The sequence below is a fragment of the Alosa sapidissima genome, chromosome 18, assembly GCF_018492685.1.
Source record: "Alosa sapidissima isolate fAloSap1 chromosome 18, fAloSap1.pri, whole genome shotgun sequence".
Classification (NCBI taxonomy): domain Eukaryota; kingdom Metazoa; phylum Chordata; class Actinopteri; order Clupeiformes; family Clupeidae; genus Alosa; species Alosa sapidissima.
In genome coordinates, this window is record NC_055974.1 from 1 (window position 1) to 26,746 (window position 26,746).

General features: G+C 40.8%; 1 protein-coding gene and 2 long non-coding RNA genes across 7 annotated transcripts in view; 1 reads left to right on the forward strand and 2 right to left on the reverse strand.

Annotated features, from left to right (window-relative positions):
* The first annotated feature begins 7,471 nt into the window (after positions 1-7,471).
* LOC121690363 lies at positions 7,472-10,199 on the forward strand. Of its 5 annotated transcripts, none has more exons than XR_006025049.1 (8): positions 7,472-8,345; positions 8,463-8,543; positions 8,898-8,915; positions 9,073-9,114; positions 9,213-9,377; positions 9,479-9,553; positions 9,653-9,720; positions 9,822-10,199. It is a non-coding gene; the product is annotated as an uncharacterized LOC121690363 (long non-coding RNA). The 5 variants fall into 5 exon arrangements; XR_006025046.1 differs by having other exon boundaries at positions 7,478-7,857; positions 8,199-8,345; positions 8,898-9,114; XR_006025045.1 differs by having other exon boundaries at positions 7,475-8,345; positions 8,898-9,114.
* Positions 10,174-20,552, reverse strand: LOC121690364. Its single transcript, XR_006025050.1, has 3 exons — positions 20,150-20,552; positions 18,908-18,912; positions 10,174-10,185 (listed from the first exon to the last, which is right to left on the reverse strand). It is a non-coding gene; the product is annotated as an uncharacterized LOC121690364 (long non-coding RNA).
* Positions 20,553-24,678: 4,126 nt separating this feature from the next.
* LOC121690180 (voltage-gated potassium channel subunit beta-3-like) overlaps positions 24,679-26,746 on the reverse strand; it is an 88,995-nt gene continuing 86,927 nt past the window's right edge. Inside the window, exon 10 of the mRNA XM_042070603.1 lies at positions 24,679-24,819. Within this exon, the coding sequence (XP_041926537.1) occupies positions 24,679-24,819 (141 nt within the window). The remainder of the gene's footprint in view (positions 24,820-26,746) is intronic.

Here is a 26,746-nt window from a genome sequence, read left to right on the forward strand (position 1 = left end):
GAAGAAATTGACAATAAAGCTGACTTTGACTTTGACTTTGACTTTTGTAATAAAAGCATTTCCATTTCAATAAAGTACCTTCTAATTCTGATTATTCTAATTCCAGTGAAGTGCCTAATACGGGACAAAAGGTCTCGCCAAATTTACTACCAAGCCCCCTAGACATTTTGCAGAGTTTTTTCGTTCCGGCACCAGTGTGAATGGGTCAAGGCGGAAAGGGGGGACGTGGGTGTGGGAAGGGGACGTGGACCTGCAGGCTAACAGATCCAGGTGTCACAGTGACACCTGTAGGGGGAAGGGCTACAGATACCAGATGTCACAGTGTGACATCTGTAGAGGAGGGCTTATCTCAAAAATAGGCTATAGGCTAGGCCCACTTTTAAAATTAGCTACTGATACATCAATGGAAAACTTCTCCTGGTCCGTAAAATGATGCCAGGATATTTCTAAAAGTTTGTGCTTTTGACCGTTCGTGCCCTGCAAGGCAAGTCTTTCACATTCATATTCGGTTACATCTGCCAAGAACGATAGAGAGCTTACACATTGAGTAACGAGTAGCTTAATGAGTAGGCTACATTTTAGCTCTACCGTAAAACCTTATAGCGGCGTGGACAAATGGAATGACTGCTAATGTGTTTAATCTGGAGGTTTTTGGCTAGTAATGTGAGCATCTGCTATTAATTTGAATAATGCTTAAATTGCTTGAATGGGCTGATGCTAATGATTTAGCACCTAGCCTACTGAAGGATAGTTTGTATGAATACATCCAGAGTATGGTGCAAAGGGGCCTGTTAGCATTGCCTGAATTGAATGTGACGCTAGTGGTTTAGCAACTAGTCTACTTGAACATTAATGACTTCAGTGCTGCTCTCTGTTCTGCTTTAATGAAACGTTTAAGTTAAGATATTTTTTTCTTCTTGTTTCTTTTTTTTACATTGTGGCCCTTGCTGTCATCAGGCAGTGGAAAACAGCTCTCCTGAGAGTCACCTCAATATTCCACAACTTGTTGGAACGGCAGATGGCAGAGTGTTTGTCAAGAACTTTGACTGGCAGAAGCATTGAGTCCCTACTTCAGAAGGCTTCCAAAGATCAAGAGTAGGGGTGGGCGATATGGACAAAAAATAATATCTCGATATTTTTTGTGATTTTGACGATAACGATAATTAGTCGATATCCTTTAAAACATTTTTTGTAAAAAGTCTGAGTCGCTTTACAGCTCATTATTTATAAGTAGCATCAATACAATAATAACCAATAACCTAACCTGTGACTTTTTAACCAAATCAACCAATGCATTGTCACTCTGACACATTCCAATTCTGCCCCCACTAGAGTGTGTGGCAATGACATGAGAAAGTCTGAAGCTGAAGTTCCTTTCAAAAACCTTTACTTAGGATTCACTGTAAAATGAAGCAGACGAACAGAGTGCATCTCAGTTATTTCCTTCAATGTTTTGTTAAGAGCAATCATGTAGGTTAGCATTCCAAGTTACAGAATAGAAACTAATGCGTTAGCTTATGGCTAATGTATATGAGAAATCCCATAGAGATGCTAACGGTTAGCATAATCAATAAACGTAGATATTTAGACCAAACTTCAGTCCATTTACAAAAGGGTTACATGAGAAGAGTTCTTTGCTTACAACTGACTATTAAAATACTCAAAGGCCTCCATATAATACCATGTAGGAAAAAACGTGACTGTCTCATCAATGCTACTTTAACAGAAGTAGCCGCACAAAATCCCAAGTAGTCTAGCTGCACAAAATAAACATTAGGCGTGCGTGTGACAACGTGGACCCACTAGCGATCATGTGACACTTGCTCTGCAGCAGCCAGGGGCTTCTCTCGCATACACCTCCTGGATTTAGTGAATGTATGAGGTTTCAATGCTTGATTTCGGGTGTTATTTCCCCATAAGTAATTTAAATACTCGATAATGTAAATTTGCACATCGTTAAAACAACAATCACGATATTATCGCAGACGATATATATCGCCCACCCCTAATCAAGAGTTATCAGCACTTCAGGTTTTTATATTGAAACTTTCACATTGTGTTCATATAAAAAAATAGTTGGTTAATGATGGTGTTTTATGAGAAATAGTTAGCCATTTTTAGGGCTCTATCGTGTGTCCCAGCGCAATTTGTATACTCGCGCTTTTGTCGTTCCTATTTTGCAGTCAGTGCATATTGGAATTTTCCCTCCACAGGTATGTGCCTGTAAATTAGGGAATTCGATTGCGGCCACCGGGGCGGTTCAGCGAAAAGACGGGGCGTGTTCCGGCGCAAACGTTCACCGTTGATATTTTGCAGTTTCAGAAAACAATTCCGCCACAGACCAGGAACTCCCTGGTCTAAAGTCTGTGGCGCAAATGCAGATGCTATTTTAAGGGCGCATGCATGACCACAGTAACCTGACCCTAGCCAGATGAATTTCGTTCCGCTATAGCTCCGCCTAGCTTCACTCACATCCATCTGGGACCTCTTCCATTGAGAGTGATTTCTGCAACCAACTTTATGGTTCAGCCAATCAGGACGCAGGGCGGGAGTTTCATAGATGTGACATAGCGTAGAAGCGACTGTGACACTGTTATTAGCGTCACGGGTTGGCTTTGATGTGAGTGGTTGAAGTAGCACGTCAATAGATGACGGACAAGTGGCTTATTCAATCATATGCAAGCATTTTTTGATTAGGCCCAGCCTTCTGAAGCAACACTTCAATGGATCTGTTCCAGATGGATGAGTGGAGCTAGGCGGAGCGAAATTCATCTGGCTAGGGTCAGGTTATGACCACAGGCCTGCATGAATGAATGCGTTGCACACCAATCTACAGACACCCCCGTGCACAGACGGAAACATTCAAAGCCTTGATAATATTTGTCCATTTCCCGGTTTTGTTCGTGCATTGGTGACCTAAAAATTTAGTAGCCTATATAGTACAACATCTACATGCAATATCTTTACAACAACAACGCCTAATTATGACCTATTAATTTGGACAACTTTATACAGCCCTATAAAGGCTAAAGTTACCTTTAGTTTTGTTCCAATTTACCGTTGTGTATGGCTTTAAACATCGCGTGCGCTTTAACATCAACATTATTCCAGCTGCGCTAAGGTTTTAAGCACCACAATTTTGCCTACCTTGTTGTAGCCCATCTGAAATAACTCCAAGCTTTGTTATGTTCCCTCCATCCTTTCGTTATTTTCAAAAAACGTTTTATATCCATGATGGCCTTAAAGTCTTGAGTTAGTGAGCTTTTATGTGCTGTTAACCAGCAAATAGTACAAGAAAGCAGCAAGTATGGCTACAATTTCTGTAGTTGATGCACCCATTCATTGTTATTCTCTCTCCTGCTCATGTTGTGCGTGCATTAAGTTGATGATAAAGTGTTTACAAACTCTACTTAACAGAAAATATTGTAAATAGCCTACTTTCAAGCAGTTAATGGGATACTGTGCAGAGTTGAAAGTTAGGTCAACTTGGAAACTGTTTCTCACAGGCCGCCTGTGCTGCGCAACGCACACTTCGGTGTCCATTAAGTGGTGAAAAAATAGGCATAAATCTAGCGTACACATTTTCACGAATCACGGATGTGTTGATGACATAAATTAGGAAATATTAGATGACTTAAGGAGACGCGATGTTGAATTGCATGCCGATGCCATTTAACCCAAATGCCCCAGCGGCAGCACGGGAGAGAAGAGATTAACTGACAGAAGATATGCATTGTATATGGAGAGGTAATGTTAGATTACATTGTACATAGCAAAAATATCACCATGCAGGGTGCATCATTTGCCCCACTTTTTTCAATTTTTTTGAAAATCAATCTGTACCTAGAATAGATTTTTTACACTAACTAAATTAAACTTCCATGAGAAATTTTATAAAATTCTATTGATATCTAAGGGGTCCACCGAGCCTCTGAAGTTTCCAACTAACAACGGATATACAAATATCATTTCTTTCTTAAATAACGGCAAAAATAATAGATCTAGCCATATAAATGTCAAAGAAAGTTGAATATAAATATGTACATTGCGCATCATTTGGTGCCAGCTGTGTGTCTCTATCTTTATTGCTTCCTGAGATATGGCAGTTGTCATTTCACATGGATTTTCATCATTTCACATGGATATTTCCATAATAACAGCATGAAAGTAAGCTATCAATAAAATCTTAAATTATATTCCATTAACTAACATTACCATATTCTAGAACTATGAACACCTTACATTTCAAAGTGTAAGACAAACTGTAAACCTCCTACAAACATATTATATGACTGAGCAAATGGGTAATCCATGAATAGATAGAACATACATAATTCTTAATAACTAACCACCATATGATGTTGATGTTTTAACACACTCTTTACATGTTTCCCTTCCTCTTCCTCAGGTTTGGTGTTTTCTCTCTGTGCAGAACATTCTGGTAATGTTCTTTGCCTCTTGCAGAGCCTAGTCTGTGCTGAGCTTCACATTACGCTGTCATTGACCACATTCATGGACTCCAAGTGAATCAAGGCCTCCTTGTAGGCTGGGTGAGCAGGCCAGGTTGAGATGTCAGTGGTGAGGAAAGCAGGGTCCAGCTGCAGAAGATGAAAGATATACCACAAATCAGGTCCCAGGTTTGCTAGTGTCGTCTTTTGGGTTATCTTTCCTGGAAATTTGGGCTTGCCGAAACCTGAGCCATATCTGTCATTTGGACATGTGCAGGAGGTAGATGGTTTGACAGCAGGCAAGCTGGTGGCCAGGGATTTCTTGTGCTGAAGTATCACTGGTGTCTCTCAAAGGCCTTCATTGCACTCCTGGAGATCACTGCTGAAACATGTGAATACCGAAGCAAATTCTTGAAGAACTGCAGGTCGTTCCATGATGCGTCAACAGCCACTGAACACTGCAACCACCAAGATGAGGCCTTGATTCACTAAGAGTCCATGCATGTGGTCAATGACAGCGCAGAGCGTAATGTGAAGCTCAGCACAGACTACATAGGCTCTGCAAGAGGAGAATAACTACCAGAATGTTCTGCAGGTGGTGGAAGCAGACAGAAAGAAAACACCAAACCTGAGGAAGAGGAAGAGTGTGTGATCTTTGTAGCGGTTCGGACTTGTAACCAGAGGGTTGCCGGTTCAAACCCCGACCAGTAGGCATGGCTGAAGTCACCTACTGTAACCCCCTACTGGCACCTACTGTAACCCCTCACTGCTCCCCGAGCGCCACTGTTGTAGCAGGCAGCTCACTGCGCCGGGATTAGTGTGTGCTTCACCTCACTGTGTGCTGAGTGTGTTTCACTAATTCACGGATTGGGATAAATGCAGAGACCAAATTTCCCTCACGAGATCAAAAGAGTATATATACTTATATTTATACTTATATTAATATGAAAAAAAGGATTTTCATATAAGACCATGACTGGACTACCTTCACATCTGCTTTTTATAGATATTGGGACATATCGCTACGCTAAAAATAGGGGGAAAATGCAATATTTTAGAAACCAATGAAGCTAGAGATATCAGACTGGTACCAAAAGATGTGCAATAGCCACATTTATATTCAACTCTCATTGACACTGTAGGCCTAAATGCATTATTTTGGAAGTTATTTACGAAAAACTGATTTTTCCAGAGCGGGGAGACAGGCTCTGCTAAGAAGCAACTTTAGAGGCTTGGTGGACCCCTTAGATACTATTCAATCCAGCTAATATTCTACACATTTTCTTTTCATTAGTATTGTCACATTTTAAAATTGGGTACAAGTTGAATTTCCAAAATTGGGGCAAATGATGCACAGTTAGTGGTTAGTTGTTGTAGTAAACGGTTCGCGAGAAAAGTAACTTCAATTTAATCATATTTTTTTTGCGCCGGTCTCCCTACCCATTCATCTTGGTGGAATACGTCACGAACTTTACCTCAACACAAGACAAACCATATATCAGAATAAACAGCAGACCTTACCGAACACAAAGGTGTAAAGCATGCCCCTGTACAGTTAGCCATTCCAGAGTAATCCAGTTTTAAAATTTGCAGCAATGTCTTTATGCATGTCTCCAACTTTGCGATTCCTAATGTGTTTAAATTGTTCAATAGGTTTACATGATTTTATAACAGGCCAAACACAAAACAAATGTTACAAATATCGTCTAGATATCTGTAAGCATTACAATCAGAGAATATACATATAGGGCAGACAGACGCTCATGAGTTCATGCTTTGTTTTTTCGCTGGATTTTAGGATAGCCTATTATGGCAACTGATTGCATTCCAAGCTACAGGCAACTCTAGCAGGCATTGAATGACTGGAGACTTTGTGAATTTATAGATTGACATAATGTGCTGTCTCTGCTATTGCTGCTTTTGATCAGTTAGATTTTTTTGCAATCTCCTGTGGTGGGCTGGACATCGAAATCGAAATGCCCGCCCGAATCGAAATGCCCGCCCAGATTCCCCTTTTCGCCTTGACCCATTCACACTGGTGCCGGAACGAAAAAACTCGGCAAAATGTCTAGGGGGCTTGGTAGTAAATTTGGCGAGACACTTTGTCCCGCCGTTCCGCCTCGGTCTATGTGAAAGGGACAGTTGTTCCGCGATTCTGGTACATAAAATCGCGGCGATTTCGCCAGTGTGAAAGGGCCTTCTGTCTCATTCTCTATTCACCCCTCAGCTATGTCATCACCGTAACCATACCAACATAGTTGGGCACGTTTGTGCATCTCACTACAGTATTGTTTTAAGTATAAAGAGACTTACCTAGCACTTTCTTGTAACATCATTTGACTTAATTTAAGAAGAGTTTAACTTATTTTAAGAGTCCTGAAAACAAGCAAATTTGGTTGCCAGTGCGTTAAGCAAATTTGTCCTAAGAACAAGCAAATTTGGCTGCCAGTGCATTAAGTAAATTTGTCTTGATAAGTCTTTCTAAATTAAGTCAATTAAGTCATTATTTTTCGAAAGAGTGCTTCTTCACACTAAAAATAATCCCAAATAGATTGTTTGATCTTAATATAACATTAATAACACTTGGTTAGATTTTATTTTTTGCAGTGTGCTTGCTAGTTTGGTAAGGTTAACCTAGGAAAATCGGAAAACTGACCTATTACCACCCTATTTTCGCCCTTTTATGTGTATGCCTATGTGTCACTTAAAGGGACACCAGGCAACGTTTTCGTGTTAATTAATCATCTTCGTAAGTCGGTATATGGCTAAATGACTCATTTCGGGGCGAATGAAGGCTCTCTCGCTCGCCCCTACTGCACTGTAAAAATTGGATAGTTCCTTGAAGAACCTCAATGTTACTCCAAGAACCCAGGGGCTCTTCTGAGAACTCAAACGTGCCTTGATGCTCTTAGAGGTCTCTGCAAGAACCTTAACGATTTTTCAGTATGAAAGGAGGTTCTTCAAAGAACCCAATTTAATCAAGGTTTCTGGAGGATCTCCAGCTGAGAAAGAATATTTTTCTTGAATTTATCTTTTGCAGGCCTATATTGCTATGTAGCCTAGGCCTAACTGATTCAAAACATAGCCTTATCAGATAATATGATGGGTAGACCTGTAGCCTAGGCAATGCCAACAAAATAAGAGTTTTGATGAATAATCGCCTATAGTTTGACTAGTGTTTCATTGCGCAAAAGAGCTGAAGCATTCAGCTACTTGTGTGGTGTTTTGTTAATTGTGTGTAATAAACTATAGGCTAGACCTGCTGCCTAGTCTATGCCAAAATAGCAGCAGAACACGGTCGGATAACTCGATGGGCGCACAGGTGTTGCTCGAGGCGATGACGCGTGTGTGGAATCTTCTTTAAAAATGGCAACAGAATTTGACAGTTGAGTCAACGTTACTACAGGAGGTGAGTGCAACATTTTGACAGCCCTATCTCAAGCTTTTTTAATGTTGACGTTTGTCAGAAACTATACCTTAAATGATACATATCCTAAATGGAAACGAGACGTTTTAACCATAACGTTAACCTCATTATAGGCTATAGCATACAACTAAAGGTTAGGTCAACGTGTCATCGTTAGTGAACGTTAATCTTAACTTTTTGTTTAACATAACGTTAATGTTAGAGCTTAGCCTTATTTAGCCTACCGTTAGTTTGTTAAGTTATAAGATCGCATTATGCCTTGGCTTGTATGCTATGCTTAAACTGAATGTTAGCCAACTATTCTGTTTATTTTACTCCTTCAGCACAGACTTTTCAACTTCCCGTGTTTCCAACTCTCCTGAAATGAAAGCTATCATTAATGGAGGAAGTCCTGACGTTCATACTGCTGCACACAGATTAGAAGCTATAGGCTACAGGTCCTAGATGCTATTTGATTCAATTTCAATGTGGTAAGTGTATATAGCATGAGGTACAGCTTTACTTAGTGTTCTTCATTTGCATTCATGCAAAACAACAACCAGTCATTTAAAATATAGGCTACTCCATCTCTATGTTTAATTTCAAAGGTATCCAGTATCATGACATTTGTGCTGCTGCTGTATCTAAGCACCCTTTCCTCCGGGATCGCACAGGACCAGGATATGCATGTAAGTAGATTATTATAAGTCATAAACATACAGGTAGGCCTAGTGGCTGTAGTGAGGGTCCTTTTTTAGTGCACCTAACAAATAGGGATAATGGGATGGGATATTCCTGTTAGGGGTATTCAGGTTGTTGTAGTCTCTTCAGGTTGTTGTATAACCTTTCATATTATAGTTGGTTGGGAATGCTAAAAGCAAATCAAGAAGGAGAGAATCCCACCGAGCCTTCCTTAAATTGGATACCATCGAGCAAAGCATGGGAAAAGACAAAATTCATCACTCAATGCATCTGTATCTCAAGCAGAAGCTTTCAGAATTACACTTCACTGTGATCCTTATTGATGTTTACTTTGATTCCAGGACAAAACTCAATCCACTGTGAGGGAAACTGCACTTATTTTTTTTTTTTTTTCTATTCACACAGATGCCTGCTACCCAGGATGCAAACACTGTAATTCGGGTATGGTGTGTGTGTGTGTGTGTGCGTGTGTGTGTGTGTGCGTGATGTTCACTGATGATCTTTTTACACTGACAGATTGTAGATGTTCTCGGTGATGAAAGCTGATCCAAATCCAATGTAAGTTTTCAGATGATGATTAAACACCATATATTACTACTTATTACATTTCTTTAACCAAATTGACCTTTACTTTAAATTGAATGTAACACTTACAGGACAATGAGACAAAAATGAAGGAGGAGTGTTGAAAAGTAAACCCTGATCTAAATACGATTGAAAACAGAATGAGGAGAACAATCAGTGACAGAGTGGCATTTATTCAACGCCAGTCCACACAGGAAATCCTTACCGAATACCCAGCTTTACACCACATTTGAACTGTGAGTTAACATTTGGCATTTAGTTCACTGCAAATTATTTTTCAGATGTTCTTCTGCCAAGCAAACATGTAATTTGTTCTCATCTTTTCTCTGAAATTCAGCACCTGCATAACATTGACCTAAGTACCAATCTGCACTAAATCAGGCCTGTGAGGAAACAACCTACATATACAAAGGTATTAAGAAGTTTTATTTACACTTCATGTCATTACTGCTATAAAACTGTATGAATTACAAGTGCTATAAGACTTATCCAGTGTATTGTTCAAATTCAGGACTCTTTGCAGCAGAGCGGCCATATCTGTTTGGGGACAATCCTGACAGGCTCATACTTGTGGATAAGGTAAGAGTACCAGTCATTTGACACTGTTAGAAACTTCCCCTGCCAATGGGCTTGAATATCACCAATCACCATTCTAAATACTGTTATTCTGCACTTTTCAGATATCAAAGACACCCGCACCTACCCTATGCATGAGGCAACCCCTTTGAGGAAGACACCACCATTACACTTTGCATGGACGGACAAGACGTCATAACACCAGAAGATGTGTTGATGGGCATTGGAGCATTGCTAGCAGTTCATCAATCATTTATTGACTATTTCATTTAGATCAGGAAGTTAAAATTGTGATGTTGTTAATAGCATTGTTTAATAGATGTTTTCATTCATGCCTTCATCTATGTAGCCTGTGTATTATTTGTTTATTTATATATTTATTTATGTATGTATCTATCTGTCCATCCTTTCATGTACAGTATTCCTAATATTTTGCCATTGACATGCTTTGACACTTTTGATTAAATTCTTGCTTAAATACATCTGTTGTTTCATGTACATTTATCCCACATTATAATAATAAAACGAATAATAACAATAAAGGTTAATAATAATGAAGGTTCTGTAATGAACTTCAAAAGGTTCCTCAAGCAACCTTTGAAAAGGTTCTTCAAAGAACCTTTCTTTAAAGGTTCTTCGAAGAACCTTTTGAGGTTCCCCCACAGTTTCAAATTGAAGAACCCCTAAAAGTTCCTCCAGGATCTTATAATTTTTACAGTGTGCCTGTATGAAGAATATCCCACTTGCAAGTTCGGTGAATCCTACCCGCCGACCGAAGCAGGATCAGTTTACAGCACAGAGGCAGGCTAATGAAACGCTAGAGATTGTTGCAAACGTGTGTATAATGGCAGAGCCGGCTAAGAAGCAGCGAAAATCCTTGACGGAAGACGCAAAGAAAAGGGAAAGAGCTTCAGACCGAGCGAGGGGGAGTTTCGTAGAGAAAAAGCATCAGGCTTGCCTGGTGTCCCTTTAATATTAATTTCTATACAAATCAAGACGGCAGATTCCTAAAGAAACACAAGCACCCACCACATAAACGTATCTTATACTGTATTTGTACCAATAAGAAAATCAAACAGCAGTAAAAAGTGTTGTAAGGCTGTATAAAAACCCTTTCAGCTGGCTAACGCTGCTTTTGCCAGCTGCCCGTTACGCCAGGTCAAACCTGTTGTATTTTCTCTGTTAACATTTTTCTCTATTATTTTATTCAGACAAGAAAGATACGTTTGTGAATAGTTTAGGAAAAAAGTACCTATTTTGAAATTTGACACTTTTTCTACTGTCCCAGACATCTTTCTATTGTGTCCCGGGAGCTATTTTTATTTTTATTCCGTGACAACCGAGAGAACCTTTCAGAAATTATTTATTGTGCAAATGGGTAAGCAAAACCATAGCTTTTGGCAGATCATCACCCTAATTCATTTGTTTGCGCAACAGCCTGTTCTCCAGCGAGAGTGAAATAAATGTTTTAAAAGCCGTGTCATCACCATAGGCTATTTGCCACAATATTTGCTAGGCCTACAACAGTCTATTCAAAGACCTGTTGTCAATTCAAAGACCTGTTATTTCCATTTTTTGATTAGATTGCTGTTTTCATGGACAGCAAGGATCAGCTTTGTTCATTGTTTTAAATAATGTTGTTTGTTGCTTCTACACACGTCATCTCCAGTGGTTCAGTTTCACTTGCGCAGACGCGCACATTGAATGAGCGCTGACACCACTACCCCCTAATTGCATGTCTCTTTATTTGATAACATTAAATTAACTCATTGAATGCCAAGCTGTTTTCGGAAGCTTTGTCCTAGAGTGCCAGCAATCTAGACCATTGTTGATGATTTTTGTACAGCCACAGCATATTCTGTGTTATAGCTATGAACACAAACAATGGCTCGTTTAAAAGGTGAGCCTTTAAGCTCTCAGTGGGTGCAAACCGTGTATTTCTACACGCCTCTGTTCCTGAGAAATCCCAAGCTAAACAGTGGCTAGTTTTCATCAAAATCGCTGTTTTTTTTCTAGAAATGGAGATATAACTTCTTTCATGAAATATGAAGTGTTGCCTGTAAACTTTCCGGGAAGTGATCAGCGAGACCTGGTGAGACTGCCACCTAGTGATAGACCCACGAAAATGGCCTGGTTTTGAGTTGACGTGCATGCGTCACTGATTCGACCCAAAGCGGCAACCGAGTTATGATAAAATGTCCAGATAAAATGTCCAGATTGTGCATTTTCATGAGTTTTCGATTGTCATATATTTCCATTCATCACAGAGTTCCCAAAATCACATATAAGGTGTGTTAGAGTGTCTAGTTTCGTAATTAAAAAAAAAGCTAAAAACGTAATATTACGTTTTATTACGTTTTTGGCACTCAATGAGTTAAGAAATATTTTCAAATCAGGAACATTTTTTAGTTTATTTTTCTTTCAGTCCGTGGTTCCATAATAGGCTACCATTCAATTGTGCTGCAAATTATCCGCGGCCGCACCCCCACTTCCAACGTCACTGGGTCACGAGGCCAGTGGCTACCCCACTTTTCGGGAAAAAATAAAAAAATAAATGTCTAATTTTCTGACGCACCACAAAACATCTTGCCTATTTGTCTGGGGCTTTCTATAGTTTCAGTATGGGCTATATCGTGAGAAAAACAGCAAGAACAGAATAGGTTGATGTATTTCACTTGTACAGTGCGGGGATACCTACAGCGGGATATCTAACATTTCATTCGTTGCCGACATGTTTGTTTTGTCTTATTCGAAACAATTGTTGTAGGTATCCATTACTCTGCTACCACCAGAAATAATCGTCACTTATGCACGCGCTCTTTATCTCCCCCTCTCCTAACAAAGAAATGCACATTTTTGTCGGAAGATCATACTTGAGTTAACATTTATAATAAAGTACTTTTATATTGTATATCTTCCTTCTCCTGATTCGTGTCCCCTGGGATTTTTAATATGGAAAGGAAAATATTCACAACACTTTAGTCAGGGGAAATGACGTGGGAGCAGGGGGAAAATGACGTGGGAGCAGGTGGAGTGAATGTGTGAGCGAGAAACGCTGTTCCATTAAGATTAATTAAATGTGCTGTAATTAATGTGGAAATCATACTGGCAAACACTATTGAGGATCTTGAGAACTTTATTGATCACTGTTTTAATATTTCGACCAAACAAGATCCAAAGGGAAACAGATCTGAACTATCAAGCGCCAGGGCCAGGTTGAGGTCATCTGGGGCCCGGGGCAGAGGCCTCCCCCATTTTTTTACAATATATATTGCTATTATTATTATTATCAATATACGTAAGACAGAGAGAGGGAGAGAGGCAATTAAATTATGACAGATAATGTAAAAATGAAATTTGCATTTATATTGTGGAACTGTTAACCAACATACAATTGTACCAACATACAAAAAACAAGTAGGCCTAGCCTACAAACATGGGGCAATGCACAAAAAAAAAAATCAACCATGAAATATTATATTATTACCATCAATGAATTACTTAAACTAAGGCTTGAAAAAAACTGCCAGTGGTACCCAGGTCAGCCTAAAATGTGCAACTCCCGAACTCTGAACTCATGAAACATTGTAGCCTAGAGTTTGGCACGCACGCACACAGCCACATCATGATACATTGTTAACACACAGCCTTAGCCAGCCACGACGTCAAATACATTGAAACACGCAGTCTAGCGCACACACACAGCCCAGCCACATCAAATACAAACAAGGGGGGTGTTGGAGCCGATAACGGTAACGTTGTCAGGGACAGGGGCGGACATGTACTTATCACTATTTTGATCCTCGTTTTGAAAAAAGTGGACAAGGCGCCTGCAGGATGGTACGCACACACCCACCTAACTTTCAACGCTTTGATAATATTTGTCCCGGTTAGGTTCCTGCATTGGTCAGTTAAAAAGTAGTCTACATAGTAGGCTAATGACATCCACATGCAATATCTTTACAACAACAACGCCTAACAACAACCTATTTATTTGGACAACTTTGTATAGCCCTATAAAGGCTAAAGTTACCTTAAGTTTTGTTCTAGCGAAGGCTACGTTCACGTATGGCTTTAATCAGCGGTAATGCTAGCCATTTTGACAAGCACAATAATCTTGCCTACCTTGTGCTAGAGGTCTGCGCGGGACTGATTTTCCCGCCCGCTCCCGCAATATTCTGTCCCGCCCGCTCCCGCATTAATGTGTCATTTTTAGTCCCGCTCCCGCCCGCATCTGTAACACGATGTCCCGCTCCCGCCCGCTAAAGCCCGCATGCAGGAGGGATAGCCTATTCAGTTTTTCTTTCTGTCTCACGAAAGGAGCACACACACCTGAGAAAGACTCCAGATGTCAGTTTCTTGGTTCTGAATGTAGGCTGAAGTAGGCCTAGTCTTTTTTGAGCTCCGCTTTCATATTTCCTAATTGTCTCATGCGAAGCCATTGTTGTCTGGGATAGCATGCATTGATAAGGGGAAAGACAGGTGAAGATAAGAGATTTGTTTTCTTTTTTAAATGTCCCGCGCCAGGCCCCCTAGTGGCCGGGGCCCGGGGCAGCAGCCCCTTTGCCCAATGCACAAACGCGGCCCTGCCTACACGCACTGCATGTTCTTAAATAACAATGATCATCAGTAATGTTGACCATTATTTTGTGTAAATGGGCTATGCATTGGGTTAGACACCAGGGGCCATATTCACAAAGCCTTTTATCTTACCACTAGGAGTAGGCTACTCCTAAATAGCAATAAAATATTTTAGCTAGGAGATTCTCTTATTAAGTTATTCACAAAGCCTTTCAGACCTACTCTTAGTAAGGAAAAATGACAACTCCTAAACTACACTAGCACTACACTAGACTAGCACTCTAGAATCTTTGACTAAGAGTGAGTGAGTCTTTGTTGCTATGGATGACGTTATTACCCCTGCACGAGCTTGACTGAAGTGACCACCTTGATTGGCTGATGATTGTAACGCGGGAATGATTCCAAACACCTCCCTTACGATGATTGACAGGTGACAGGTCTGAGAATGCGTGCGCTACACAAGGACGGAAGATGACGAATAACTGAATAAAAAGGCCTAGCCTAAATGAATCAAGAGTAAGGCAAAACAAATAGCCTAGTAGCCTAATGAAACATATGGATTGATGTAGTATCTTTGTAACATTATTAAATGAATCTGTTACTAGAATAAATGCATGGGGAAATGACAAAGACATCGTAAAACACTGAAAGTTAATATTTTGTCACTAGCAACATACATCTGTCCTTTGTCAAATGCAGTTGCATGTATAGCTCTGAACAAAACCGTTAAAGAGTTATTTAAGGAGAAGTCAAACGTGTGTTTGGTTTCAATCGTCCCTCCCTTCAATCTAACCCTGGTTGGGACAGCATGGGGGACGAATGAAACATCCTACAGCTTAAATTATGTAAACTTCCCACGACTTCAATATTTGAACATATCATGAATGTATGTGTCACCCAACTTTTTTTAGTGTAGGAGGGGGGGTCACCCAAATTTTATAATCATGAAAACAGCAACATTTCAAAGTGGCCTAGGTGCATATTTTTCCATGTAGCTCTCAGTCTCAGTCTTCACACTTCGGGGCCCCTTCTCTGCACACCACGTTTACCCCTCAAGGCCTCGCGCTGCGGCTTTCGTAGAGACTCAATGGAGACTGAGGGAAATAGGCACTAGCAAAGGTTCTAGAGCGAATGTGATTTCTGGCGCCATATTACGTTCTCTTTTGTTCCATAGCTGTCAACATTGAACATTGAAAATAAGGGAGATGCCTCGGGTTTCTCACCCAAAATACGGGAAAATGTCAACATCGTCCCCATTAACGTCGGAAGGGTTGTAGCAACAAAGTAGCCTACTTTATTCATATTATATTACAGTAATTTGGTCAACTTTACACAGCCCTAAAAAGGCTACATTTACCTTTGGCTTACTTTTAGTATACCGTGTAATGTTAAACAGCGTGCATGCTTAAAGGAATCATATGTAAGATTGTGGCCAAAACTGGTACTGCAATCACTTTCAAATTACTGTAGAGTGGTGTATCCCCTCCCCCCCCCCCCCCCTGACTCGAGGTTGCCAACACGGATGCCGAAACACTACTGACTGTGATTACTAGATAGGTGGAGAGTGGCGCATCAGGCCAAAACACAACATGACATGACAAAACACAATATCAACAGTCAACATCAGTTGAGGGCTGCAACTTCACTTTTTAAACGATAATATCCTGGCCGGACTACTGTTGTCAGTGATATAAGTATTTGAAATAAACATGATTTCTTAATGTCTAGTGACTTATCAGGGCCATTTTATGATTCATTGAAATACATAACATTAGTAAAGCATACTTGTGCTTCATGCATCCACATCCAGCTCCTAATGTTTTGACAAGCATATCTACTAATTGACCTTGTTCCTGCCCAATCTCTAGCTTTGCTATCTCCATCCTTTCTGTTTTTGTTGTTTGCAAAAATATATAGTATTTATTGGTAAACAGCAACAAGTGCAATTTGTTAATCGCTGTCATTCTCTCTCCCGCACAAACAAAAATGTGTTACGTTCCAAGTAGCCTAGTGCGTAATTCTACTGAATAAGCACGAAGTCAAACCTTTAAATGAAAAACACTCTTTAATAATGAAAAAAAATAAACCGCTAATGAAGTAAACTTGTGACCATCAAAAATCGTTTATCGCCTGTAACTCCGTGATAACAGGACGTAACAGGAAGGCATTTGGCTGAGCAACGGAGGTTAATATGCTCTATATTTTGTCCAAATGATGTCTGTCTATCATCGTTGCACTCGGAGAAAACCGGAATGTTTCATGTCCTGTGTTTCTTCTACGGCTGCAAACGGGATTCACTCGCAGTTAAGCAAATGTTTCTTTATTAGGGCAGGGCAGGCATATTTTTGGCTATTAAATTATTTCTAAACCAGTCTCCTAGTGAAGTCTGTGTAGGGTTTTCCAGGCTCCATTTCTTTTTACGAGACACCCTGCTCACAAGAGACATCTGCCGGTTGTTTGGGTTGTTGCAACGTCACTGGAAAAATACAAATTAAAGTCGCGTGATACCGTGTGATCCCGCGCGCGGACCACGAGGGAAGCTGGCCAAATCGAAGCAATGCCCACTGTAGGTTGTAGTAGCTTATGTGAATAATGAACTCCACGTTAACAAGAGCACAGTGTATGTGTAATGTGACATGGTGTCAGAAGTCACGGACTAAACGCCAAAAACGAAGATGGCAAAGTTTCGACCACCCGAACAGTTTACCCAGCCGGCGGAATGGCCAGTGTGGAAGCTCCGCTTCGACAGGTTTCTAGTGGCTTCCAAGCTCAACAGAGAGAACGGTGAGGTACAAGTTAACTCCCTTCTGGGGAAGGACGCGGAGCCGATTTATGAATCTTTTGTGTATGTGGGAGAGGCAGAACATCCAGAATTAGACTACAAGACAGTTGTAGCAAAGTTTGATGAACACTTCGTGCCTAAATGCAACATAATTCACATCTTCCACAAGCGTGTACAGAAGCCGGGTGAAACCGTAGAATCTTTCGTGAGAAGCCTGTATGAGTTAGCCCAATGTTGTGAATTTGGCATGACAAAAGACGAGCAGATAAGAGACCGACTCGTCATTGGCATACAAGACGAAGATGTATCGCAAAAGTTGCAGCTTGAGGCCGACCTTACACTGGAGAAAGCAATCCAGCTAGCTCGACAGAGTGAACAGGTCAAAAAGCAGAGTGTGGACATACGTGGCGAGTGCTCAGTGAATGCTGTAAGGCACAAGGATCCGAAACAGTCAGGCTGGATGCATGATAAGGGCAGGCGGCAGCGACAGGGACAAAGTGGCTCAAAATGAGAGGAGTACAGTAAACAAAATGGATGCTCAAGGTGTGGAAGAACACATGGAAAAAGTGAAACTTGCCCTGCAGGTGATAAGCAATGTCGCAGGTGTGATAAGATGGGACATTTTGAAGTTTCATGCAAAACTAATAGGCCTAAAGAATTAATGGCTTTGACACAAGAAGAAATATATGATGATGGTCAAAACTTTCTTCATTGGAGCAGTGACAAATTATGCCCGCACAGTAATAGAGCAGCCAGATCTCAATGATGACTGGCGTGTCACACTACCCGTGAATGGCAGTCTAGTTGAAATTAAGATAGACACGGGGGCGGACATTACTGTTATGACCGAGAGAACATACAATAAGCTGCCACATAAGCCCAAATTAGCCAAGACTACAGTCAGCGCCACTAGCCCAAGTGGTGAGGTAGAGTGTATTGGCAAATTCCTTGCTACCAGTCTGCACAGGTGACAAAAGTATGCCTTCTGGGTAACGGTCATTAAAGGACAGTTTGCACAGAATCTACTGGGGGGCAGAGGCCTAGTTAAAAGACTAAATGCAATCTGCACTCCCCCTCCTGCCCAAGGCGGAAACGAAGCTGAAGCGCATGTTAGCACTAGGCATCATAGAGCATGTAACGGTGCCCACCAATTGGTGTGCACCTATGGTGCCAGTAGAGAAGAAGAATAAAGATCAGGTCAGAGTGTGTGTTGACCTCAAGCGCCTTAACAAAGCCGGCAAGCGGGAAAGATACATACTGCCTACACTGGAGGACATCACTCCTAAGTTAGCCGGAGCCAAAGTATTTTCCACATTGGATGCCTCTAGTGGCTTTTGGCAAATTCCCCTTGAACCCGATAGCCAAACACTGACCACCTTCATTACACCCATGGGCAGGTTCTGCTTCTGGAGGCTCCCATTTGGGATTTCTTCAGCCCCTGAAATTTTCTGATGACTGAGACTGATGACTAACCTGCTTAGGGGTCACGATGGAGTCGTTGTCGTGATGGATGACGTACTTGTGTATGGGTCAACTGAGTCAACCGAACAACTGTGTTGTTTCAACAAGCCAGAGATTTGCTACTTCGGACACATAATCAGTGTGGACGCATGAAACCAGACAAAAGCCAGGTGAGAGCTATCACAGAGATGCCCAGCCCAACTAATGTGGGAGAGCTGCGCCAAGTCTTGGGAATGATCAACTACTTGGGAAGGGTTCCTCTTGGGCCTCTCAACTGTGCTACACCCAGTTACTGACCTACTCAAGAAGGATAGTGAGTGGGCATGGGGTGACCTCTAAGAGCGAGCGCTACAGAAACCCAAAGACATGCTCTAATCAGCTCCAGCTCTGGTCTTTTATGACTCTAACCGCCGCACAGTTGTCAGCGCGGACGCCAGTAGTTATGGCCTGGGCGCCACACTACTACTACTTCAGACGGTCATTGCCTGTGTTCGAAATGGCTGGCGTAAGACTTTATTTATGCGAACTAGAAGGGAAGCAGTATTTGGTAGTAGTGGACTACTATTCCCGTATACATCGAAATGGCCCACTTACCTTCTACATCAGTTCACAGTTCAGTTGCAGTTCACATCAGCCGAATATACTGACTTTAGTAGAGAGTATGGGTTCACACACACAACCTCGAGCCCCCACTATCCGCAGGCGAACGGGGCAGCTGAGAGAGTAGTCCAGACTGCTAAAAGGTTCCTGAAGCAACCGGACCCATACCTCGCCCTGATGTGTTACCAGGCAACACCCATTGCTGCAACAGGGGCCAGTCCAGCTCAATTAATGATGGGACGACAGATTTGGACCAAAGTCCCCACATTGGAGGAAAATTTGTGTGCAACTCCAATACTGCCCTACTAAGGCAAAAGACCTTAAAACTAAGAAAAATGACTTTAAAGTTATCTTAATGTCCTGACAATTGAGTAATAGGTATAATATTGTCATTTTCACATTTTGTAGTGAATACCTGTATTAATCTATCTACAAAAAAAAAATTAACTCAAATTTGACCTTTGACCCTTTTTTGGAAGTTACTGTATTCTGCCTTAGTATTGCCCACAAAATGACAATCGGTCATACAAAATACTGTAACTTCTATTTTATAGCACAATGTTATGATAACAATGATAACATTCACTTCAAATGTAAGCAATAATAACCCTATTGGACTCACTATGATAAAATGGCTTCACATTTATCAACATCATATGAAAATTATAGTTTTTTTTAAAAAAAATTCTGTATTTCATACTCATACTACCACACAGACAGTCATTGAGATGTCAGAATTAAGAATGAGAGTGTTTTGATGTTTTAATATAAAGCATATTTTTCTGTTTGGATATGAGGCACTAATACTCATTGGCTTGTTTATTTCAATAAATATTTCAGAATCATCCCATTGTAGCATCTTAATGTCTGCTGAAAGGCTTCAGTGAAAACATAGGAATTAATATTTCTTGGGATTTTACTTGCAGTATTTGCATTATTATCATGAAATCAGGAATACATTTTGATGATGTGTGTAGGTCTTATTATGATTATGATTAGCCTAAACACTGTAGGCCTATACATTTTCCTGGATAGAATGGAAACTTAACCAAATGCAGATGATAAAACAAAGTTCTCCCACACAAATTAGGTAGATTAGGATGTGATTGGTTGCCTTTATTTGGTCATTTTATATTACTGCAATTTAAAGCTGCCTGCTTTGCGACAAGCTTTAATTTCCCCACTAACCCGCAGCTACACTAAACTTTAGGCTTGCATTGATAGAATTGACAGCCTGTAACAACTTCGGAGTTTTGACTAGCTGGCAGCAAGTTTTAAAAACTTATGGCAGATTTAATGGATTTGCTTTCTCGTCAGTTGTTTGGTACGGGTTTTAACAAGGGTTCAACAAAAGGTAGGCTCTAAATTACTACAGTGGGCAGTGCTTCGACTAGGCAAGCTTCCTTCACGGTCCGCGCGCAGGATCACGCGGCATCACGCAACTTTAATTTGTATTTTTCCAGTGACGCTGCAACAACCAGCAGAGGTCTCAAGTGAGAAGGGTGTCTCGTAAAAAGAAATGGAGCTGGAAAACCCTACACAGACTTCACTACAGACTTTAGCAGACTGGTTTAGAAATAATTTAATAGCCAGAAATATGCCTGCCCTGCCCTAATAAAGAAATATTTGGTTAACGGCGAGTTAATCCCGTTTGCAGCCGTGGAAGCGCAGGACAAATTAATCATTCTGGTTTTCTCCGAGTTCAACGATGATAGACAGACATCATTTGGACAAAATATAGAGCATATTAACCTCCGTTGCTCAACCAAATGCCTTCCTGTTACGTCCTGTTATCACGGAGTTACAGGCGATAAACAATTTTTGATGGTCACAAGTTTACTTCATTAGCGTTTATTTTTTTGATTATTAAAGAGTGTTTTTCATTTAAAGGCTTGACTTCGTGCTTATTCAAAAGAGAATTTAGTGCTCTCCCCAATCCCAGACGTTCACATTGCATGTTTGTTTGTAATGGATGCAACCGTGAGATACGCTTGTCATAGGCGCCAAACCGTGGGTGCTCCGTCTCTCGGGCACCCACTGAAAATATTGAACACCCACGTGTGCCAGCTTACAGTCTCGGCTAAATTTACATTAATTTAAAATCAAACATCGCAGTTTATGTTAAATTCAGCATCTCTCATAATGTGATTCGATATGTTGCTGTCAATTCCCTACTCCATATACTAACCACCAATGAGAGCTACTCTCGTATGAAAATTCCTGACACTTCCCACCTGACGCAAGGCTTTGTCGGGTCTTCAGCCCCGAATGTTAAAAATGTATATAGCCCTGAATATCATTTTAAAAGTAGTCTGACAAAGCTTATTGTTTTGTGACACAGCTAAACACTGGTACCTCATAGAACGTCTATAACATAGCCTAGGTGGTCGCAACTCACAAAAGTAAAGCAGATAGAAAGAACTCACGCAAATCTAGCCTACAACATGCAGACAGCTTCATGCGCAGGGAAGAGAGTGCACGCGCGCACACAGGTGCTTTATGATTGTTGGCTTCTGATGGTATCTTGCTAATTCACTGAACTGCATTAGGTGACATAAATGGTATTGCCTTTATCTTATAACTCCTTGTCTGAGCTACTACCAGGCCTATGGTTTTTAAAAGTCAGATGTTCCCTGACAAAGACATTCGAAAATGAAGAATGTTTATTGACTTGAAAAATACACAAATTTTTGCAAACTCCCTTCATTCAACCCTTGAAGACATCGCGGCCTGGTGCGCTATGTAGATCGTTTCTCGTACCATTTAATTTCTCAGAATTTAGGTCTACTAGGCCTACAATAACATCATCACCAAATACATCTTTTATTTTTAGTTGATCAACCACAAAGAATAGCATAGGCCTACTGTGCAAAGTGCACTGATGACTAGCAGCCCAAGGTAACCAGTTGTTGTAGATGAGAGGCAACCCCTTGTTTCAGATAGCCTGGACAACATGTTACCTGGGTGTTGCCTACGTTATTAATTAATGGTAGCCTACAATAGTTAATTGATTCGTGTAACATATTAGTTGGCTCAAAGAGTAGGGAATCAGGATGGAGAGAGTCACGCGTGTGTTGCTTTTGCGGGATCGAATCCAGTTTAATGCTAGTTTTCAAAACATATATTTTTTTACATGTCTTTTGTCCGAGTGGCTGTAATGTAGCCGAGCGCTCATGGCGTATGAAAAGCGACTTCAAACCACCTAAAACAACTTGTTTGTGAATGTCTGACAACTGCTGTAGCGCATGCAAGCGCAAGGAAACCAGTAGGTGGAGAAACCAGAAGGCACACAACAACGGAACGATTTTAAGGCCGTTTCGCATAGGCTGCTCAATGGTGCTATTTCACATGCATTATAGCGACCCCCACTCACCGGGGTTAGGTGGAAGGTGTTAATAGACGATTGGCGTAGCCTACAGTGGACTAGGGCTGTCAAAATTGCTCAAAAATTATGTTAGAATATCCCCTCTAAAATAAACACGTGTATTCGAATATATTGGAATATCTAGGCTATATTATTTGCGCATTATGTCAGTGACACGCATCATGTCATCTGTTTTTAACTTTTTGTATGGTTATTGCTTGACAGGGGGATCCCAAGCAGCTTTCAGCCATAAGGCATTTCCTAATTCACCCGACACTGATATTCAAAATGTTGAAACTATTTCGGCATAGCCTATAAGCAGTTTAATTAAATGTAATGTTAGTTGTAAACAAACGGGCTATTTGGCCTCACAGATGCGCTCGTGCCTTAAATGGCAATACAAATCTTCATGATATAGGCCTATTAACTGACCGCCCGATTCACGTTGGCTGGGGGGCAGGGGGGGCCATCAGACATTTGTTCCCAAGGGTCTATAAATTGTTAATCCGGCCCTGCCCCCAACGAACGCAACTTTCCACCTCTGACACAGCTTAAAAGAAGTCTAGAGGACTCCTAACTCACTAAGACCTACTTATCGTAGGCTGCGCAAACCACAGGCCTTTTTTTTTGGGCAAGCCTGCATTCGAGGCAGGCCTTCTGTTGAAGAATTTTATATAAATCCTGCGCTAACAGTAATCCTCCTACCCCCCGCTACCACAGCTGTGGATAGTGTGGCATGCTCACGCTTTATGTCTCCTTCTTGCAAACTAGGCCTATAGCCCAACCATTTACGTCTTCAAAAAATAACAACTTGCCAGATATGCCTTCATATCTTTGGGCTTCATTCAGCATTTTGTTCTTCCACTGGAAATTACTCTTCTACATTTGCTGCCTGCTGCATCTTTTCTGTTTGTATTGTTTAGAAAATGTTTGACGTCTTGAGTTAATGCATTAAACATTGTTTGCTGGTAACCAGCCACAAATAGCCTATAGATTCTTGCGTGCGTACATTCTCTATTCTCTGGGCTGGCCAAGTGCGTAATTCTGCGGCATAAAGCAGATGTATTTGTTTATTGTACAGAAAAATAAAAATGACATGTCAAGCAGTCAATTGACTACATTGCAGTCAAGAAGTAGGGCAAATTAATTTACGAAACCAAAACGTGGGTCATAGTTGTCTAAGCCTCTATAGCGTAGCCTGTTAAAAACGTCGCAGAAGCCTACCCAAGGCTACAGATTAATTCTGAACAGTTATTTCTCTACTGGCTCAATTATTACACCACTGTTTTGATTTGCATAGTTGCGTTACCCCAACACTGACAATAATGTAGACAGCAGATTTCGATTTCGATTTTCGTTACCACTGTGTAGTCAAGCCTTAAACCATACCCAAGTAGCCTTAATCGAGGTAAATCAAGCTTTTTCAGAAGGGGCGGCAGGCAGAGTGATGTACAGTGGCAGAGCGACGCACAGTGGCTGAAAGTGGTACTAAAGCTTCACGCAGCTTCACGCCTCGTAATGCGCGACTGAAGTGGCCATTTGAAAGCGATGCCCACTGTACGTTCCTGCTGCTGGTGTGTGTGTGTGGAAGGTGTATCGTTGCGGCTCCAACAAACTCGCGTAGTTTTCAGTCAATGACTATCATTTGCAGGCGAGAGCTAGCATATAGGCCCATGAGAAACATTTTTTTTTCAGTTGACATGTAGCCTTGTATTACTGTGATGTGAATTAAGATATCCTAGGCTACAAGCCATGCTCTAATGCACCGCTTGTTACTGAATAGCCTATGTTGCAAGGCTTTTAAGTTAGGCTAGGCTATCAAGATTAGCCTATCTTTAATGCACCAGCATAATGTCATTCCTTGATCTTGGCATTTAGGCTAGGCTACGCTAGCCTAGACATAACTCCAGCCGGCAATACAACCACGTTGATGGTCGGTCAGAAGGCAGCTTGCTGTGACTTCGCACCGTATCTTCAATCGAGTTTTCAGTAGCAGCGGAAAGGAAGGAAGGCATAAAGCCGTATCTGATGTTACTGGCTTCTGCCACAGTTTCCCTTTCTTCTTATTTCTCCCAAAAAACAACCGAATTGAAGCTTGATGTTTGTCTACATGATAAAACTTATGTTTATTGTCCTAATAATGACAAAAACTCATTTTTACCCAGAGCCACAGCTACAGCCAGAGGTCAGCCCGACACGGCCAATGGACAGTCCACGACCTGTGCTGGGGCTTCACCGGGGCCCACTGCACCAGAGACCTTACAGAGGACACCGGCACGGCCTGCTCCATCTGGTGGGACCACCAGAGTGACCTCTAGGGGCCGTGAAATCAGACCACCTATCAGATACAGACTCAATGATTGATTTATGAAATAATGCTTTATTTGGGGTTTTAAGTACGGTGGCGCATTGCATTCACATCACAAAAAAAAATCAGGTTATCTCATAATTATGAGATAATCATCATCATAATTATCTCGTAATTACGAGATAATATGTCATAATTACGAGATAGTAGCTCATAATTATGACATATTATCTCGTAATTATGAGATAATTATGATGACACATTTCCCATTCTGCCCCCACTTGTGTGTGGCAATGACATGGTCTAGCTAGCTACATTAAAGAAGATAGACCTAAGCTTCCCAAGAGAAAGTCTGAAGCTGAAGTTCCTTTCAAACCTTTACTTAGGATTCACTGTAAAACTAAGCAGACCAACAGAGTACATTTCAGTTATTTCCTTCGATGTTTTGTTTAAGAGCAATCATGTAGACTAGTATTTCAAGTTACAGAATAGAAACTAATGTGTTAGCTTATGGCTAAAGTATATGAGAAATCCCATAGAGATGCTAACGGTTAGCATAATCAATCAAAGTAGATATTTAGAGCCAACTTCAGTCCATTTACGAAATGGTTACATAAGAAGAGTTCTTTGTTTACAACTGACTATTTTCTCTCAATATAATACCTGTAGGAAAAAAATGTGACTGTTTAACTCATCAATGCCACTTGAGTAGCCTAGCTGCACAAAATAAACAGTGTGTGTCCCCCATTGCCTTTGGGGTTGTTGGCGATTTGACAGGCTTATTTTTCATGCCACTTAAAGACATGTTAATCTCTTAAAATACAAAAGTCATTCAAAGCAGGAAATCAGTAGGAAATATGTGCTTGCTTACATTATTGAAAGCATTTTATTGCTTTTATTCTTCCTTAGGTACAAGTTTGTATAGTAGCAATGGTAGTAAGAAACTGTTTTAAGATGCTCAGAATGAAGTGAGTAGATGTTATTCTAGTTTATTGTCTTAAAAGGGGGAGATGTAGTGAGATGCACGAACGTGCCCAACTATGTTGGTATGGTTATGGTGATGACATAGCTGAGGGGCGACTAGAGAATGAGACAGAGACAGAGACATATGTGTGTGTGGTATTCATAGGTTGTACTAGCTTGTGTGAATAATAAACTCCACGTTAACAAGAGCAAGGTGTGTGTGTAACGTGACAAATACCAACTAGATTTTTGATCTTGATATAAGATTAATCACACTTGGTTAGATTTGATTAGATAAGTGTTTTTTGAAGTGCAGAACTTAAATGGTGGATCAGAATAAGTCAAAGTGATGCAAGTTACTGATTTATTATGACCGCCGCATATAGGTTTAGTCAGAGTTTTGTCTTCTGTTTTGTCTTCTAAAAACCATTGTTTTTAGTTTTGATCTGTCCCCCGGTCTAGGTCACTGATCTTTGCAAGGAGGGGTTGTCATTTAGTCATTTTTTCAAATAGGCTATTTCCATATACAGATCATAGACACAACCTATTTCAAGGACTAGCACCTCTATAGCTACGAGCACAACATAGTTAGAATTGTTAGCATAAGTCCTAGAAAACATTAGCTAAGTTAGCTAAGTAACATGGTTAACATGCATTTTGCATTGTTAGTTACTATTTTGATACATACGCGTCGAATCACTATTTTTAAAACACTTAAGAAGGCTCGACACAACATGAAACTGAAATTGTTTGTGTACAAATAGTTTACTAAAAAGATTTTGGACATTTCACTCCTTGGCTGGCAAGATTTTCCTCACAGGATCAAAAGAGCCCACACATAACCAGGGGTGTAGTAGTAAAATAAGAGGCGGGTAAACTATGAATTATGTGACCCTCGTGAGGTGGACTGTGCCATGCGGTATCGGATTTTTAAAAAAGGCATTCAGAACATGTTTGATGATGGTGGAGG